The 19,608-nt window shown below is 30.8% G+C and overlaps 2 protein-coding genes and 2 long non-coding RNA genes across 7 annotated transcripts; 2 read left to right on the forward strand and 2 right to left on the reverse strand.

Moving 5' to 3' along the window:
- Positions 1 to 529: 529 nt before the first annotated feature.
- On the reverse strand, positions 530 to 1,788 carry LOC140814699 (serine hydroxymethyltransferase 7-like). Its single transcript, XM_073173766.1, has 3 exons — positions 1,620 to 1,788; positions 1,163 to 1,264; positions 530 to 880 (listed from the first exon to the last, which is right to left on the reverse strand). The coding sequence occupies exons 1-3, from the start codon at positions 1,750 to 1,752 to the stop codon at positions 657 to 659; spliced, it is 459 nt and encodes a 152-aa protein (XP_073029867.1). The 5' UTR covers positions 1,753 to 1,788; the 3' UTR covers positions 530 to 656.
- Positions 1,789 to 10,300: 8,512 nt separating this feature from the next.
- On the forward strand, positions 10,301 to 10,728 carry LOC140814541 (uncharacterized). Its single transcript, XR_012114125.1, has 2 exons — positions 10,301 to 10,524; positions 10,572 to 10,728. It is a non-coding gene; the product is annotated as an uncharacterized lncRNA (long non-coding RNA).
- On the reverse strand, positions 10,618 to 14,164 carry LOC140814539 (uncharacterized). 4 transcript variants are annotated; one of them, XR_012114123.1, is made up of 6 exons: positions 13,839 to 14,163; positions 12,797 to 12,993; positions 12,252 to 12,350; positions 11,356 to 11,407; positions 11,130 to 11,276; positions 10,618 to 10,784 (listed from the first exon to the last, which is right to left on the reverse strand). XR_012114123.1 is itself a non-coding variant. In XM_073173561.1 (5 exons), exons 1-5 carry the CDS (start codon positions 14,116 to 14,118, stop codon positions 10,645 to 10,647), a joined length of 768 nt encoding a protein of 255 aa, XP_073029662.1. In that variant the 5' UTR covers positions 14,119 to 14,162; the 3' UTR covers positions 10,618 to 10,644. The 4 variants fall into 4 exon arrangements, 2 of the variants coding, with proteins under 2 accessions (XP_073029662.1, XP_073029663.1); XR_012114124.1 differs by lacking the exon at positions 11,130 to 11,276 and having other exon boundaries at positions 11,356 to 11,452; XM_073173561.1 differs by lacking the exon at positions 11,130 to 11,276 and having other exon boundaries at positions 13,839 to 14,162.
- On the forward strand, positions 11,459 to 12,134 carry LOC140814542 (uncharacterized). Its single transcript, XR_012114126.1, has 2 exons — positions 11,459 to 11,698; positions 11,774 to 12,134. It is a non-coding gene; the product is annotated as an uncharacterized lncRNA (long non-coding RNA).
- Positions 14,165 to 19,608: the final 5,444 nt, after the last annotated feature.

Below are 19,608 nucleotides of genomic sequence, written 5' to 3' on the forward strand. Positions count from 1 at the left end.
TGGGAAACTATTGCAAAACTTAAAATTATATATCATAAAAAAAGGTGAAATTTATTTTCATTTACTGTGGAAAAGTACAAGAATAATATGAAAATAAATGTTCTTCTGTTTATTTTGTACTTTGTAAATACAAAAACAAAGTGAAACGTCTCAAAATACAATTTTGGCCTTGTGTAAACAATTGCATATAAATTTTCAAGTATTATTTACCAAGCCCACCGAAACCCCCATTGGATTAGATCTTGGAAGAATTCAGCACCAGTACACTGTTGTCATGCTCAGTTACCTGTTTATATGTACACGTCTGGATGCAGCAAGCTAGATTGCAGAACAAATTCGGCCTAGAATAATCCTTCAAAGGAGAGATTGGTTAAATACCCTCCCGTCAACTCTTTTTATTAAGAAAATAACCTCCACAAATATATTTCATTTAAAAAAAAAAAGAGTTGATCAGGATTAAAAAATAAAATACCCCATATGGATTAAGAAAATGACCTCCACAAATGTATTTCATTTAAAAAAAAAAAAAAGAATTGATCAGGATTAAAAAATAAAATACCCCATATGAATTAGGCAGCGGTGTCATGTTAGTATGTCAAATGGATGACATGCTTGGGCACATGAAAGTGTTCCTTTGTCAATGTATTCCGACAAAATTATGCATTCAATCCTGGCATGGCAAACTGGGCTGCAAAACTTTCTACTCGTGCTCGGAGCTCAATGATTTCTTGGTTATTCTCAAGCCCCTTCAGAAAAGATTTAGGTTGTTTTGCATGTTTTCTCTGCACCAGACTTGCAATCTGTGCAGCTCTTAGAAGGAATTCAGTCATCGTTTCAAAATCAGCCTCTAGGCAACCTCTGGATGTCATTGCAGGTGTGCCTACTGGAGCAAACACAAAAAACCATCAATAGTGCAGGAAAAAAATATCAGATTACACCATTAGTTGAAGTTTAACTTGTGTCAAGCAGTGGGCCTTGGTGCCCATATAAGCAAGCACCAGGAAGAGCTTAGAATCCGGCCTCAACTAGCAAAGATATTAACCGAAGTTGTAAGAGTGTCCATTGCAGGTTTTTTAGTGTTGCTCACACTTCTTCCACATTTCCACAATCCAATGTGGATGGGGGATAGGGTATTGCATGATAGTAACTATTATTGACATACCGATTCTTACGCCTCCAGGGGTGATCTTGCCATTGTCATCAAAGATTGTGACTTTATTGAGAGTAATATGACAGAACTCACACACCGTCTCATAAGTTTTGCCTACAAGAAACAATTTATAAAAGATCAATACATGATGTGGAGTCAAAGCATCAGTAGCAGAAGCTAGTAATTCAGAAACAATAACATGCTCCACAAACCAAGAACAATGCAACATGCATTTAAATAGAACCACAAAAGAAGGTGTCGAATTCATGGCAAAGGAACATTTACGTTTACAGATACGAGAAAACTAGTCGAAAGAGACCGTTAAAAAAACGAAAAAAATGTAGCACTTACAATTTTCCCAAAAAATGAGGAATTATGATGCAATCCATGGCACACAAGAACAAATTAACAACCCGGTGGGGAAAGAAAAATGTAGAATTATGATTAAAACATGCATAAAGACATATACCTGTCAATCCGAAATTTCTGAGATCCCAAAGCAGTAGGTGATTATCAGTTCCCCCAGTGACCAATCTACAATTTCTTCTCGATAAAGCCACCCCTAAAGTCTGGGCATTTTTCTTCACTTCTTGCATGTACATCTTGTACACAGGAGTAGCCACTTGTTTCAAAGCAATTGCAAGAAGCTGGGAAAACAACAAAGTTCACCTTTTCCTCAAAATCATACCTGTCACTGCCATCACCACGAAGACTTTTGTGGGTCGTTGACGTGATAATATCACAATATTCAAATGGACTAGCACGCACACTCCTGCATATTTACAATCATAGCACTGGTTAAAATCAAGTTATTATGTCCAATAAAAAACTGTGGTTGAGTTGCAAGAAATAGATTTGACACGGAGAAAGGGTAGCAAATGGGCTGGTTAGGCTACTATCAATCTTTGAGAAAGCCAAAAAAAAAACAAACCGTCCATGCAGCCAATTTCTATCAACAGAATCGATCAACACCACATCTAAGAACAAATAATTAATTTATACAGCAAATATTACGGCGTGTGATTCTTATGTGTAGAAAGCCACGTCAATCCAAACCATAGTTTGTTAAAGTTCAATGCGACTAAAACTCGACAGGCCGGCTGGTAGGATGGAGAAAAAGCTCAACAACCAAAATGATAGAATACTATGATCAGACGTGAATGAAATAAACAAACAAGTTCCTATAGCATCTGACAACAGCATACAGGAAGAGTGTTCATTTCAACATTATCCAAACCCAATGAAGGACTACCAGTTGCACAGTTAACGATAGCTACATGGATCGTCACTTTGCACAAGGAACACTTTCAAGGATATGCAGACAGCAGAACTGTCAAGGTGATTGAAAATTCTACGGCAAGATTAAGCTCGAAAGGATATCACATAGATTGCAAGCATGCCATGGGTATAAACCTGACATCAACCTTCAGAGTAAATAATTTAGAATTGGAAGAGTAAACAAGGTAAATGCGAAAGCACTGATCAAATAAACATGCATGGCAACAATGTTTAGATACAAGAAATTTTAAATGCAAACCAAGCTCAAGAATTTAAGTGAGACAATATAAATTCCAGGCATATAAATTTTAAATGCAAACCAGGCATAGGATTTTCACCTATATTTCATGAATTGTCGAAATAAAAAAAAATAAAAATAAAAGTGTGTGTTGAAATTTAAAAATAAAAACAAAAAAAAGTGTAATTTTAGTATTATATAAAGGTAAAGTTGGAAGAAAAAATTGGCGTCATTTCTAAGTAGTTACGGTCATATCTTCAACTTTAATAAAATAGAATAGATAAAATAATATATATATATATATATATATATATATATATATATCAATAGTTTTTATTTTTTATAATCGAATTAATCTGTTTCATAAATAAAATACATGTCACAAGACAATTGTGGTGAGACGAGTAGATTCCTTGTAGAATTTTGTTTCATCCATCGCTTCACCTCCCCCTACGCTCCAAAACAGAATCTTAGTCGTCGAATTTTAAGACATGATTAACTAATTATTTTGGTTTTCGAAGAAATCATAGGGGAAACGTGGGAAATGGATGAGAGAAATTGAGAAACGTTGGCCTGAAAAGGACACTTGGTAGAAGTTTGTGATACAAATTATCATGTCCCCTTTTTGTACAAAAATGGAGAGATATAAAAATAAGGGTATATTAGTCCTCCCACATTGATATTAATTACTAAAATGATTTTTTTTCTTAGGTTTTATTTATTGTTAAATAGTAAAGATATATAATTCCATAATATTTACAAAAAAAATTATAATGGCTAATCAAAATTAATCCGCATTCACTCACTTAGTAGAATAAATTCGAACACACGTCAAATTGAGATATCTATAGTGTTCATTTATATATACTAGCAAAAAAACACGTGCATCCGCATGTGAACCCATATTCAAAATAACTAAAAAATAAATTAATAGTAAAAATATTTTTAGTCTTTGCATAACGTGATCAAATCCATCAAACAACATTTCGTTCGGAAAAAGATAGATCAAAACAAATTATAAAAATTTGGAATAATGATATATCAGATTAAGGACTAAATTGAACTAAAATAATAACACCAATACAATGATTTGAATTGATTAAGCAATATAAGAATGTAAATAGAATTATATGAATATATTTTAATTAATTAAGCAATATAAGAGTGGAAGAAAACATTTTAGTATATGATGTTGATATTTATCTACTCATTACATCAATTAATTGATAAATATGTTCATAAAATGTAAAAATTACATCTTGAAAATCTAAAATAATACTTACTTATAATTTGGAATAATTAAGAACATGTGACAACAATTTTTCATTTTAAGTTTTATTCTAAGAGTATTACTTTTTATTGTGAATATCGGTAAGGTCGACTCGGCTCACATATAAAAATTCGCGAGACCTTCTCACAAGAGACTTACTCTACACCAACATAACTTCCAATTTAGTTATGTTAACATTATACTAATAATTATTTGTAGGAATATCTTGCTCTTACTTTTTTTTTGACTCATTTGTGTCATTTTTTAAAACAATTTCATAATAATTTTATCTATGTACCATTTGACTCTATTTTTTTATACATATAATAGATGCCGTCATTGATTTTTTTAAAATAAGCTGAAAAAGTATAAATTGTGATAACATTTGTGAATAAGCTCAATTTTTATTTTTATTTTCAAATTAAGTGTTTATTGATTTTTTTTATTTAATGTGTGCTTACCTTTTTGTCAATATAATTGTCATTATATACTTGTATGTAAATAACTCTACAAATACAAATAAAATGTCATGGCATTATTTTTATGATTGAGTACTATTTGATAATATATAAATATGAGGAGACTTAAATAAAATAGAATCTATGAGAGTAATTAAAACAATTAATCATTCAATTAATTTTATTTATTATCAAAATTAGTGGAAAAAAACTAATGAAAAAATTGATTGATTTTCTATATACTTCTTTCTCATTTTAGCAATTGTACAACAATATTTTTCTAGCATCATATCATCCAATGTATGTGGATGAACGATTCATTTGTCCACAATTTTATAGGCACTTCTTATTCAAATTTATTAATTTTTTATTACTATTATTCAAATTCACAATTAAATTTAGATTTACAATATATTATATTTGTTCATACATTTAGAAATTAATAGTTTGACAAAATAAATTTAAAATTTTGATTAAATATAATTTTATTTTCAATTCAAATTGTTTTATTTAATTTAAAAGTAATAATGATTATTTTAATTTTTTAATTTTTCATTTGTCAATATTTAATTTAGAATTTATTTGAATGACTCTTCGTTCAAAGCACTCACATACTTTATCATGAGTCCTTCATATATATAATTTTTTGAAGTTTTTTTTAAATCTAATTATATTAAAATTTATTTTAATAATTCATTGAATGAATTCAAATGATAGTGAAATAGAACTGTTGAGGATCGAAGTTGAGTTTAGAGGGGGGTGAATAAACTCTACTCGTTTTTCAATCTTCTTCTGATGAAGTACTAAAATCCTGTTAGAGATAGTAGTTTATCTTGTGCGTACACCTTCACCTAGATTACAATAATATGTGCGGAAACAATCTGATGAAGTAGTACAAAAACAATAATAAAAGTAGGCAGCAGTTGTTTATGGAAGTTCGAAGATGAAATCTTCTACGACTCCCCTTCTTCTGTTTCCAGAAGGTATAACTAAAAGACTTTGGATATTACAGTACAACTCTTGTACACACCCACTTCAGAAGGACTTACACCTGAGCCTACTGAAACTCTTAGTTACTCATCTCACAAATAATGTGACACACAAAGTTCTGAAAAGACTCTTTTCAGATTACAAACTCTTACTGATAAAGTATAAGTGATGTAAAGATTGTGAAGAGTATAAGAATCAGTAGCACAAGATGATCTTCAAAAGATCAGATATTAGCTATGAAGCGTGTGCTACTTTTCTTTGTATTGAACTCTAAGTATTCAAGGAATTTCGAGATTGTCTGATCAGTAAAAATAGCTTTGATCCTTGAAAATGATGTTATGCGAAGTGTCGTGTCGTATAAGGATTTGTTCCATGTATATATAAGCGACTGAGTTCAACGCTCATAATCAGAGGATATCTTCAGATAACTGATACAATCAGCTTTATTACCAAAAGAGGTTCCTGCAGAAAAGTTATAAAACAACCAGTCTTGTTTTATACTTAATTGGGTAAAGTGCATTAAATGACTCCGTATAGTATTTAATGCTGCAATTAATACTAGTACTAGGAACTTTAACGGTAACAATTAAAGTAGTAATGTTAGGCAACGTCTTCTGCTGGTTCTGTATTTCTATCCTTTCTACTGCTTTAGTTTTATTAGACCAGTAGCTTCTGATAAGTTAGTCTACTGTTCTGGTCTGCTGGTTTTAGTTAACATCGCCACAATAAAATTCATGTCTAACAAGAACAATAACTAACATTTATTATCAAAATTAATAGAAAAAAATTAATGAAAAAATTGATTGATTTTCTACATATTTCTTTCTCATTTTAGCAATTGTACAACAATATTTTTCTAGCATCATATCATCCAATGTATGTGGATGAACGATTTATTTGTCCACACTTTTATAGATACTTCTTATTCAAATTTATTAATTTTTTATTACTATTATTCAAATTCACGATAAAATTTAGATTTACAATATATTATATTTGTTCATGCATTTAGAAATTAATAGTTTGACAAAATAAATTTAAAATTTTGATTAAATATAATTTTATTTTCAATTCAAATTGTTTTATTTAATTTAAAAGTAATAATGATTATTTAATTTTTTATTTTTCAATATTTAATTTAGAATTTATTTGAATGACTCTTCGTTCAAAGCACTCACATACTTTATCATGAGTCCTTCATATATATAATTTTTTGAAGTTTTTTTAAAATCTAATTATATTAAAATTTATTTTTAATAATTCATTGAATGAATTCAAATGATAGTGAAATAGAACAATAACTAACATAATTAATTTAATTTAGAATTTAAATGAAAGTCCAAGAAAGTTATTAAAATGAAAAAAATAATTGATATTAATATTAAGTAAATTTAATAGTATTTTTTTAAAAAATAGCTCAAACATTTAAAAATGTGGAGATGACTTATTTGCTACATATAAATTAAAATATGAATATAATTAATTAAAATGAAAAAAATAATTGATATTAATATTAAGTAAATTTTTTAATAGTATGTTTATTTAAAATTAGCACAAACATTTAAGAACATGGAGAAGAAAGTCAAAAGCACAAAATAATAACCATAAAATATGGTTAATTAGTATTAATTATTAATTAATGGACTAAATGTGAAATTACCACATATGTTACCTAATAATGAAAATAAATAAACATGTGAAGGGTAATAATGTCCGTTCACAATCAGAAAACTTTTCTACTATCCACATTTTTATAGGTATATAGGTATATATATATATATATATATATATATATATATATATATATATGTGTGTGTGTGTGTGTGTGTGTGTGTGTGTGTGATTTAATGAGCACTCACTATGAGTTGAGGTGATGTTCATCACATCTAATAGATGTGTTAGAATAAGATAATTAGTTAGAGTAGGGTAAATAAACAATCTCAACAAATTCTAAAAATATTTTTGTATGGCTTAGCAACAATGAAATATAATCTCGTCAATTGAGTATCAATAAGCTCACAATTGGATATTACGCGGAATGAAACTCACTAACACGGTTTGAATACAATAAATGGCTTAAGCATGAAACAATTAGGATATGAGATGAAACATAAAAGCAGAGTAATTGAAATGTAAGTTGAATAGGTTTGTTTCTGGATGTTTGGAGAATTGAATAACTCTTAATTCACTCTTTCTTTCTACGAAAGGATTTCATTAAAAAAAAACTTTGACAATGACAACTGTTTGCAATTTTTCACTTCAGCGAAACTTAACAATATCTAACTGAAACTTTTAGTATCTCTCAAACTTAACACAAAATGATAAGTATGACTTCTTAATGCCAATTACAATGATATCTCAATAAAATTTCTAAGTAGAAATTGAACCCAATTATCAAAATAAACAAATAAATGTGTGATTGCTCTTATCTGTTGAGCCCTTGAAAAGCTTGATGTCATAAAGTTACGTAGATAGTTTAGAATGTTACCGAGTCGGAGAGAGGAACTTTTTTTAAAATATTTGCTCGACTGATCTATTTATAGGATATGATAGTCGTTTTTTAATACAGATGTCGTTATACCAAGTCATCGTCCTTTCTGACAAATCGTACACTTTGGGTAGTGCACTTGGACTCTAAAATTCAATGGACTGAACAAGCTCTTACGAGATTTTATCGAATAATCAGCTAGGCTCTGCTATTCAAAGAATGTTCAGCAGATGTTCAGATAATGTCCATTGATTAGACTGACAGGTTCACTGAGGCAGACTGTTCTATCAATTGTCCTTTAATCAACTTAGCTTTTGTCAGTGACCACCTTTTGCAATCCAATAAAATTCTATCAATTATGCTTAGACATCCATTAAACTCTGATTATACACACATGAATGCTCATTTTTCTTCATGAAATCAGTTCTTCTAGGCTTTGTGTCAATCCATTAGATTAGTAACTTTGTTAATTCACCAAAACATAAATGCTCTAACAATTTTTCGTATTTTGGTGATTGAAAAAATACCCACTTGTTGTAGAAATACTGAATTGATTGAATAGATAAATACTTACAAAAAAATTGTTAAGCCGGTAAATATACAGAAGCTGTTCTAGGCACTATCTTTTATAATAATCTTTTTGAGATCCATAGTGATTGCTGCTAGAATCAGTCGGCTTCTCGGAATGAAAAGTCATATTTGGCGGTTCTGTTTTATGAGATATACTTTTTTCTGGCTAGCACTTACTTCCTCCTTTTTTTCAACACTGGTTGGGGTTTTAAGGTGTGTAATCACTACATCTAGTTGATTATTTATCAGTACGATTGGAATTCACCTAAGCAAGTTGTATATATTGTTGAGAATAAATGACTTAGTATTTTTTTTTTTAGGCATTATTTTGTCAAACAGCAGAAAAAGAAAAGTAGCTGGAACGTTTTAAGTTTTTGTAATTGAACATGCTTGTTGATCCTATGGATTATTACAGAACTAATCGACCTAAATTCAAAGAGGAAAATTGAACTTTCATAAGAAAAAGTTTTCTAAGAAACTTAACTGATTACAAAGCCTTATGTCAAATCAATCAAAGTTGACATGCAACTCAACTCTCAGTCTATTTAGTTTATCCGTCAGTCCAAATTTATACATTTCCTAAAGAATCAATATAATCATTGATTAAAGATCAGAGTTCAGCTGAAAATGGAGGATAAATCTTCTGTGTCAACAGTCATTGAACCTTAACAGAATGTCAGGTTCGACGCACTATCAGAATATGTCAGAAATGATGATGATATAGAAACAACAACATCTGCTTTTGGAAGCATATACATTTTGAAAAGACTTACTGTTGCATATTAACAATAATAGATCGATTGAATAAGCTCTGAAGGTTACACAGTTACACCATCTATCTTTGGATTATCAAAAACAAATTGATCTTTTCTAAAGAAGCTTTCTCTGAGCTAAACTAAAATAGTCAGCGCACGTTGATAAATCATTATCTGATTATTTTGATGATCAAATTTGTGCTTAGAATTTCTCTATGAAATATGTATAATTGATAGTTAGAAGTTTTACTGATCAAAGTGTTTAGATCGAAGTTTACTAAGAGTTTCAGTTAGGCAGTATTAAGTCCTATCGAAGTGAGTGATTTTAATATACTTATAATTACCAAGAAATATTAGTGCAAATTTTCCGTGAGAAAGAAGGGATGACGTAGGAGTTTTGAAATCTCTGAACATCCAGAAACAATCTTATGTTTATTTAATTTTCAGTCTACCTACCTTTCTACATTTCAAGCGAACCACAACTGATCTTCTTGATAAGACATTTGTTCAACCGGTTTCATTAAGTCTACCTCCACGCAGTCGCACTGATTGATTTATTGAGAAACCAACTGACAATAACAAAATTTAAGTGTTAGTAACCTAACCAGAATATTTTTGAACTAAATATATTCACCCTTCTAAATTTTAGTTTTGATCATAACAAATATCTCAAGATTTCACCGGTATATGTTTATTTCATTATATTTCAACTATATATATAATTTATTTATTGAGTGATTAATACATAACTATAATATTAAATATTTACAAATATGTTTAAATCATTGAATTTGAAAAGTCCTCCTCGAACCATCGAAGAGTTGGGAAATTTATCTATTGATATATATTTGTATTAATTGATAATCATATTATTTTAATACAAAAACAGGTATTTACCATAATATACTTTATGCATATTAAAAATTAAACAATTAAAAAATTTGAAAATAAAAAATTAAATGACTACACTTATAAACATTTTTGAGTAAAGGATATAATTGACTTTTTAACTTGATCATGAAACAATTAAATTAAATCATTTACCATAGTTAATGTACCAATTTATCATTTTATAGATAGTTCATATGCAAAAATGATCAACATTTGCTTCATTGTGAAAATAACTATGCTAATTTGGAATTACAAGGTTCTTATTTGATATTGATATGGAGTCAATTATTTACAAGTGAAACATGAAATTTCAAGCTTGTGTAGTGTACATTACATTACAAGCACCCTTGGTTTTTACGTGTTTTTTTTAACTCGTTTTTCAGAGGTGAAAAACTGATGCAAGGGGCCCCTAGCCGGAATCTGTCGCGGATAAAATGTTTGCAGGAACTCTAAATATGCCACACACAAATTGTACCTTGAAAGACCACCTGCTACACATTCCACTCATAGTATCGTATCTGTTATTTGAGAAAGGGGCACGGGAACGCACAAACTTTTAGTCTTGCCTTGCTTGGATGCCAGCCAACTCTCTTACATTTCGAACACGCTGGCGACGAAGATAAAGGCCAGCCAGATAGAAGATGAACGAGAGCGTGAAGGCAGAATAGTCAAACACATCTATGATATGTCGACGGCCTGCAGATGAGAGACCATTTAACTTCAGAAGCCACAGAAAAATAACTGATTGAATATAATTATTTTATAACATGAAGAATAAGTACTAAAAGGAGGATGGGAGCATTTAAAAACTACTAAAAGGAGGATGGGAGCATTTTGATTACTCTTTCTTCCAAGCGGCCATATAACAAATCCAAGATCAAAAGGCTGAACATAGTTTTATAGAGGGAGTTCTCTATCAAATTCATCCTGTTTTATCCTTTAAAAGACGTGTAGTTTATTCTTGATGTTCGGGGTACTCCCCTCAGTTTCAGTCTATGTTCTATTTGTACGCAAACAGTATTTAAAATTTTTTAGACTTACTGGCGATCAAGGCCATCCAAGTCAGAGATCTCAAAAACTCAACACTTCTTATAGCCTGGATACTAAGAGATGTTGACAGAATAAATCATGCTTGTTATGATATGACATTGACTGCTGCGCAACTTTATTCTGAAAAAGTTTGCCAGGCTACAAGCCAATGTAAAACAAAGTATGATGAATCGTTTTCCTTCAAAAACAAAATGACATCGAATAAGAATAGAGGTACCTATATGTAGGAAATCAAAGGGGCCGAATGAGTATACGATTCCGAGGAACATCTGCAATCATAAAATCAATGTATCTCTAAGAAAATGACACGTCCACTATATCAAGAGCAAAGTAAAAATTATTGCATACATGTTGCATACAATTGAGTCAACAGAAGCAGACATCATATGACAAAACAATAAGCAGCAGAAAAATAAAAAGAGTTAAATGACCACAACTTGAAAACTGTGAGAATGAGGCAGAAAACCTCCCAAATCCTTAAAGAGTTAAAGATGCACCTCTCTCTCACATATTCACGAATCTGCCAGTATTTAAGAAAAGCAGAAAAAATTATCTTAAGAGTTAAGATGCACCTTTCTCTCACATATTCACGAATTTGCCAGTATTTAACAAAATCAGAAAAAATTATATTATAGTTGCTTCCGTACTTGCAAGTCGTTTCAGTTAATGTCGCACAGTAGCCAAAAAAATCATCCAAATCTGACAAAAAATTTGAGATAAGTTCCCCCACAACTAAATCTCTTAAAATAAATACTTGAATCCATTCAATGTGTGAGCCGTGAGGCACAATCAAACTCACAAATACCAAGGATGGACTTCACTTTCTAGACAATTCCAACTAGATGATGCTATGGCTAACAGAATGTTGGAAGATAAATTCACGAAAAAATAGCCTTGAGTTGCATTTGAGATATTCAATTTTGCAGATTGAAAAAAAATTCTAACTAATGGAACAGTAGGACATAATAAAATATTTCAAATGAAAAATTGCAATTCTTTTCATTGCAATTCAACACAATAAAACAGTGGAGAACTTAAAGAAAATACTAAGCGGTTAGATAAATGGAAATCAGAGTTTTTGCCCTTTTGTCTTTGAGTAATTTGGTGACTTACTGCAATCAGTCGCAATTCATGGAGATGAAGACCAGGTCTGTCAGGATTCAACAAATCACGGAACATTCTCTTGATGTATAATGGAATAGCAGTCAGTTTCTGGAGAGAGAGAGCAATAATGCTTCAACCAGTAAGTTCGTGGAATGGGAGAAGGTAAAACACACCCAAAAAAAGCTCCGACTGTTTCAATAACAAAAAGAAAAAATCCCTCCAAATTTTGGTTGATAGAACACATCCTAATCACTTTCTAAAATTATGTCATTCAACATCAGCAATTTTTTTACCAGTAAAGTAAATCCTTTCCAGCCCAATACTTGGTCGCTAGCATGAAAAATTTACAGATGGCATAAGTTTATTCTTAGAGAGCTTGACATGCTAAAAATTACAGCAATCAAACCAGGAAGCGATAAGGAACGTTGGTTGATACTTTTTAATTCTCCACCTCTTGTACTATGCTAACATACTTGCTTATGATTCCCATGATACTATTCTAATAAAAAATTTATCCACACTCAGTAACTTAATTTTTAAATGAATCAACGCACCAGAACTATTCCTGAAATGCCTCCCACAAACAACCGATTATAGTCACCAACATCCTTCAAAACCTTTCTGATTTCTCCTTCAGTTCTACAATACAATGATGCCTCAGGCATCAGCTTAGGTATATGCTGAGAGCACATGGGACACTTGCATTGTAGCAATGCAGAACTAAAGTTCCAATACTGCAAAATACAACCTCCTGTAAAGGACGAACAGATATTTAAAAAATCTTTCCAGGCAAAGAAGCAAAATAATGATTCCAGAAGAAAAATATTGATAAGGCACAAAACAACCATTTTAGATGCACTTTACAACAGTTCTCTTAATCATAAATAAAGGTTAAGAGAGAGTTCATCAGTACATAAAAATAAATAACACAACTTTGATTAATAGGTATTTATTAAATGAACCATTTGATGGCTAGTACCTCAAATTTTAAAACCCATGAGCTTTGCAAGTTCAGGCATAAATCAGAAACATCACAAATGTGAAAAATAACAAAAAAAAAATCCTTATTAACAATTAAGAACGCTAAAAATCCAGCAGAAGTTCCTGTACTTGTCCATGGGGTGTCTATGTCGCCGAAATAGAACACGGGAAAAATGGAGAAACAGTTTGCGCCCCAAATATTATATATACAACAGAAAAGAGCTCTTCACCTTAAGACCCGAGATTATACTACTAATCTATACAAAGCTAGCAGGTTTTCCGTGTGTGTAATAATAGGTTTTCCGTGTGTAATAACATTTCTCCTAACACTTCGTACAAGTAGTATTTTCCACGTGCATAAAAGATTTTACACGATAATATCATTTATTTTCCAAACTCAAAAATTGGACCAACAATGAGCAAAACAAGGAAGCTGTCCAAAGCGTATACAAAAGTTAAAGATTGCAAAAGTTCTGTTTCCAATCTCGTGAAGATACAATTTTCACCGAATCACCATAAACCCCAACATAAATCTCCGAATTCCACCCCGCACCGTCAAGTCAAAACACAATAATTAAGGCATTCAGTAAAAACATTTTCCTAAAAGAACCTCACCACAGAACCAATGGCCACAAGGAGCGCGGCAAGGAACATCAAAGCTCCCAAAGCAAATAGGGCAGACGTCATCAGAAGGTGGACTTCCCATCAATACCCTCTTGTTTCTCCCTTCCTCATCAGAAGACGCCGTGCAGTCGCCGTCTGCTTTCGCAGAAATCGTCTCTCTCCTACTTGACGTCTCCGTCTCAACGGCGGTCGGTTTTCCTTCTCCTCCACCGGCAGCTCCATTCGGGTTCGGGTTTCGTGCTCTACGAAGCAAACGGGTCAACGATTCCATACAGTAAACTAATCAACGAAGTGCAGCTGGCGTACGTTGCGGATAAAAACATTGCATTATATATTTTTATATTAAATATATATATATATATATATATATATATATATATATATATATATAATTTGATGATCATCACAATTAAAAAGTATAATAAATAATCAATTTTTATTAATATTTTTTACTTCACGACAAATAATATATGAAAAAGTCATTTTAAAAAGTGATATGACGGTAATAAGAAATCAAATATTTTAAGATATTATTTAATACATTTCATTAGATTTTATCCTTATCCATGAATTTTTAAACTTAATTTATTAATTTTTATTTTTAAAAACTTAAATAATATTTATAGACAATAATTTTATTTTAGTGGATTAAAATAACTTAAATTTGAATTATTAATAAATTATTCAATAAATATCACAATTTACAAATACAAAAAAAAATAAGATTATTTATTATAGAGATAGAGTAAAATTGTAAATCGCCACTTAATCAAAATTTCAATTACAAAACTGGTCAATAAAAATAAATATATTATTGTTTATCCATCATTATTTCACATCCTATAAAATTAGTTTAATAGTCTGAATATGATTTATCAATATGTAATCACATATTTTAAGTAAATGGAACATTAAAGAAATTATATGCATTTTTTTTTTAAAACAAAAAAGAGTCATGCTAAATGTATATTTAAAGTGTGTTTGGTTATAAAAGTACATTTTTTGAAGTTGAGATTCTAATTTTTTAAGTAGGTTGTGATAAGTGTTGGGATAAACAAATGGAATACATTTATTTACTTCGGTTGCGTTTGGTTCGGGTGATTAGCCTGTATTGATTATTTTATCCTACCTAGTCAGCTGTTTGGTTCACGTGATTATTAAACCAACTCAATCCCTCCTGTGAATGATTAGGTTATATTAGGTAGGTTAAAATAATACCTCCTCACCCCCTAGGATTATTTATCCCACTCTTAATACCTCCTATTTTTTCAATTTTACCCTTCTCCTAAATTCAAACTCACCACCACTTCCCGCCACCGACCGCCGCCGGCCGACCACCGACGGACCGCCGACCGCGGCCGAGCACCGGCAGACCGGCGACGAACTGCCGATTGCCGGCAGAACACCGGCCGACAGCCGGTTAGCAACGGTTTGCAAACAATCCGTCGCAAATAGCGACGGTTTTGTTATAAACCGTCGCAAAATGTCAAATTTTTAGTAATTAAAATAATTCAAAACAAGATCGGCGACAGTTTCTCAGGAAAACCGTCGCTATTAGCGACGGTTTTTCAAAATCCGTCGGTAATTTCCGGCAGCCGTCTCCGGCCGTCTCACCCACCGATCTTTTCCGGGGGAAGGACAATTTCGTCTGTTCATCAAAAAATTCAAAATTATCCTACACTTAAAAATCTTACCAAACATAATATTATTTTACACCATATATTACAATCCTACCACAATCATTTTCTTTATCATTTACGTACTAATCATTAGTTTATCCTATCCTTCAAACCAAACGCAGCCTTCATAAAATGTGTTTTTGGATGAATATCATTGAAGGGCTTTTTTGAATTTATAAATCATAGTTGCATGTTAAAAATATTATTTTTCAATGTAGATATGGATCAAATCAATCTCTAATCTGATGCGACCCAAAAAAAATATTATGTGTAAGAAGATATCTCATTAAACATATTTTTCAGTATTTCACAAGATGTTTCTGAATAATTATTGCTACTCACTAGAAATATAGATTTTGATTCCATTAGGTGAAATTGAGGGTGTACCGGCGTAACTCCTCTGATGTTCAAGTTAAATACTAAGAAAAATATGAGAGATGAGCTAATGATATTGCTGAAAGTCAATATAGTGAATGTCTAATTAGATCTCAAACCTGGTATAGGAAGATACCAGAGATCCATGATGAGTTTTTTTTTTTATCTTGGCTAGAGATGAGCCGATGATCCAAAATTCGGTTTTGGCCTGATCTTGATAGACCCATTCATGAGGTGTCAATCATGTTTAGGTCTGAATAAAGCTAATTAATTAACTGATTATAAGTTATGACATTCACAAAATACAGCAAATTGGTTTCTAGTTTCCAAGAATTGGTCTAAATAAATCCAAAATATAGCGAAGTTGACAAGCCATTGCACATGATTGTAAAATTCGTTTCTTTCTGTTTTTTTTTTCTTGGAAGGATTATAAAAATTCTTTTTCCACTTTCCACGACTGGTTTCAAAACATTTTCTGAATAAAGCTAATTCGAGTATTTTCTTACATTTTCTGAATAAAGCTTATTGGGTCCCCATTAATCTTTTTAGTAAATTGTAATAGAATTGAGATGGAAAAATTGTTTGAAAAGGACATTTTAGGATTTTAAATTATGGAAATCTATATTGTAAACTATATAATAGACAAGGCTATTTTTCAAAAATAGTGGGCTACAATCCTTAAATTCTCTTAAATAAAGCTTTGAATGTGTTCACAATATATGCTATTCTATTTCTAAAATTCCAATAATCCGATTCGTGGTGCTAAATTTCTTCCACTTCTGGGTTTTAGTAACTCGATAACTCATATGTTCTTGTTCGTAGATTATTTTATCGGGTAACATTTGGTTCATGTGATACTACGATAATAATATATAATATAAAGATAATAAATATATATAATAATAATAATAGAAACATGATTTGTAGAGCTCGAATAAAATGGTGGATGAAACGAGAATGAATAATTATATAATAATTTATAATTTACTCTAAGATATGTCTTAAATATTTTTATTTGGGTTAACATATTTGAGAAGAATTTTAATTTTAGATATGGTTTGAATAATGAATTCAAATGAAATAAGTCGAGTGAACCTAATGTTGTCTTAGTCCATATATATGTATTCTATAGTACAAGTATATACTAATTAATTGTTTTCTTATGTATGGATTGAATGGTATTTAAATAAATGAAGTGGACACATGACATCCATATAAGTTATATTCTAATTAATTTTCAACATAGAGATTTATCTCAATCTTTTCTATTAAAATAATAAATCAATCATATACTTATAGCCACTTTTTATCTTTGATAATATAGAGTGATATTAATATAAATTAATTTTTTTTAAAAAAGAAACCTATATTTTAAAAATAATACGAACGAGTTAACTCTCTAATAATCATTCATCCATTAGATTTCACATGTTATATATATATATATATATATGCTAAAATATAAATTCTCTATGAAGTTTAGGTAAACTGACAAAATTAAACTTAGTTTTTAAATCGCTACTGATGAGTTTGATTTTAAATATATATTTTAAATATAATATTATCTATTAAGTTTAGGCAAACTGATAAAATTAATTTAGTTTTTAAATCGCTGTTGATGAGTTTGATATTTAAATATATTAAAAAGTAATGTGAGAAGACGAAATGATAAATGAAATAAGAGACTAACAAATTTAAGATAATATACTTTATATTTTATGGCGATTCTCTATAAATTTTCACATAAAATTTAGCCTCTTGAAGTAAAAATTCAGGGTCCGACCTTGAATGCTAGCTATCGTGAACATATTTGAAATCCAACATAGTTATTATATTGAAATTGTTTAACTTGATAGAAATTAGGTTCGAAATTCAATTGAATTTTGTTCCTCTAACGAGTTAGAATTTGAGATCATTGATTTGTTAGTCATGATTTCAAATATATCAATGAAAATATTATATGCTATAATTTGAACATATTCATGCTATTTTCACAACAAATTTATTTTTGATTATACAATCAAAAGATATGCCTGAGAAATTAGAATTTCACTGTTTATGTATTTTGTTTGTACTAAATTTTCATACGAACTAGCTAAGAAAAATAAAATAATTTAAATTCGATGTGAAACTCAACAATTCGTCTTTATTAATGATGTAATTAAAACATGAATTGTTCAGATTACGTAGATTAAAGTATGAAGATCTGACTAGCTCGTAAATAATGACAGGTAGTCGTGGCAACGGACTCGTAAACGGGTCTACACGGCCGTAGATGACTGGCATAGACGACTGGCATAGAGGACTTGTGTAGGCGGCTGGCATAGAAGGATCCTTGTTGCCATATACTAGTACTACAAATTTTGTGGGTCGTCATCTCTGTTACGGACAAACGTTAGAAACGTTGAGTAATTCTGACTCTCAAGTCAGTAAAAAATTCATGGATATTCTCTGAAAGTTGGAGAGCTGAAATATAAGAAAATGAGAGAGTGTACCTTGGATCGTGAGGATGATATCTTGTTTTTAGATTTTTTATATGTCTAACGAGCTTGGGCTTTTGCAGACAAGATGAGCCAAATAATTTAATTGAGCTTATAACTCATTATAGGTCCCCTACTCTTGAACAATGCCAATGAACTGGGGGATGAAGGGTACATTCCTTGGAAATAATTAGTCTTGCGATGTAGACATGACTTATGCATTGACTTGTTTCATTTCTTATAGTTGATATGACTTCTTGTTATGACTTGCTGTATATATTTTTTTTTCATCGTCGATATGACTTTTGTTATGATTGTGGATTATAATTGGTCCATAAGCAATAATGTAATGATTAACATTTAGTACTTGGAAATGGATCAGGTTCCCAATATTTTGTCTCAAATAGAAGTCATGAACTCACCTCTTGGGTTGTGAGGTATCTCGAGACTTATTTTATAGTTGTGACCTCTCATGGAGTCGGCAATTTAACTTTCTTGCGGTGATGTTCTGACATCTTATGCATGGATAACCTTTACCAACTTCATATATCTAAGAAATTTAGTTAAGCATCGTAGAAGGGAGTTCGCAAAATAAAATAAGGCGACTTATTTGGAGAACACGATAATTTAGTTGATCTTTAGAATGTTGGTGGTTACACTCGAAAGTGTTGATAAAAAGTGAAATAACAAAAATAAAAGATGATAATCTTCTTGTTCTACTTGTATCTTAAGTGCAGAACTTTGTCTGTTTGATCGACTTCGTCTTCGGTTTTTTGTATTGACGTAGTGGATAGCATGTTTAGATGATATTGTTAGAGGGCTATCAAAGTCCTTTCCAATTCAGAAATTTATGTGGGATTTCCCAGCCTCACATCTATGTCGGCAAAAGATAGTCATAGAAAGTGAGAGAAATGTCAGCAGGAGCATTTATTGCATGTAGGGCGAATTGACTGAATTTGCTGAATAAAAAACGTGTGGTTGGCTATGCAATGCAGCGGAAATATTCAGAGGAGAAAACGCGTATTCACACGGACAAGGGGCTCTATAAATAGAGCACCCCCTTTTCATTCTGAAATCATACCCTTCTTCGAGTTTTCTCTCATCTTATAAGCATTTGAGTGCTTAGTTTTATAATATTTGTGAGGTGTTTGTTCTCCTGTATTAAGATTGTGTGTGTTCTCTTTGGAAACACAGTGAGTGAGTTGTACACTACAAAATATTATAGTG

This window comes from Primulina eburnea, chromosome 15, assembly GCF_022965805.1.
Source record: "Primulina eburnea isolate SZY01 chromosome 15, ASM2296580v1, whole genome shotgun sequence".
Taxonomy (NCBI): Eukaryota; Viridiplantae; Streptophyta; class Magnoliopsida; order Lamiales; family Gesneriaceae; genus Primulina; species Primulina eburnea.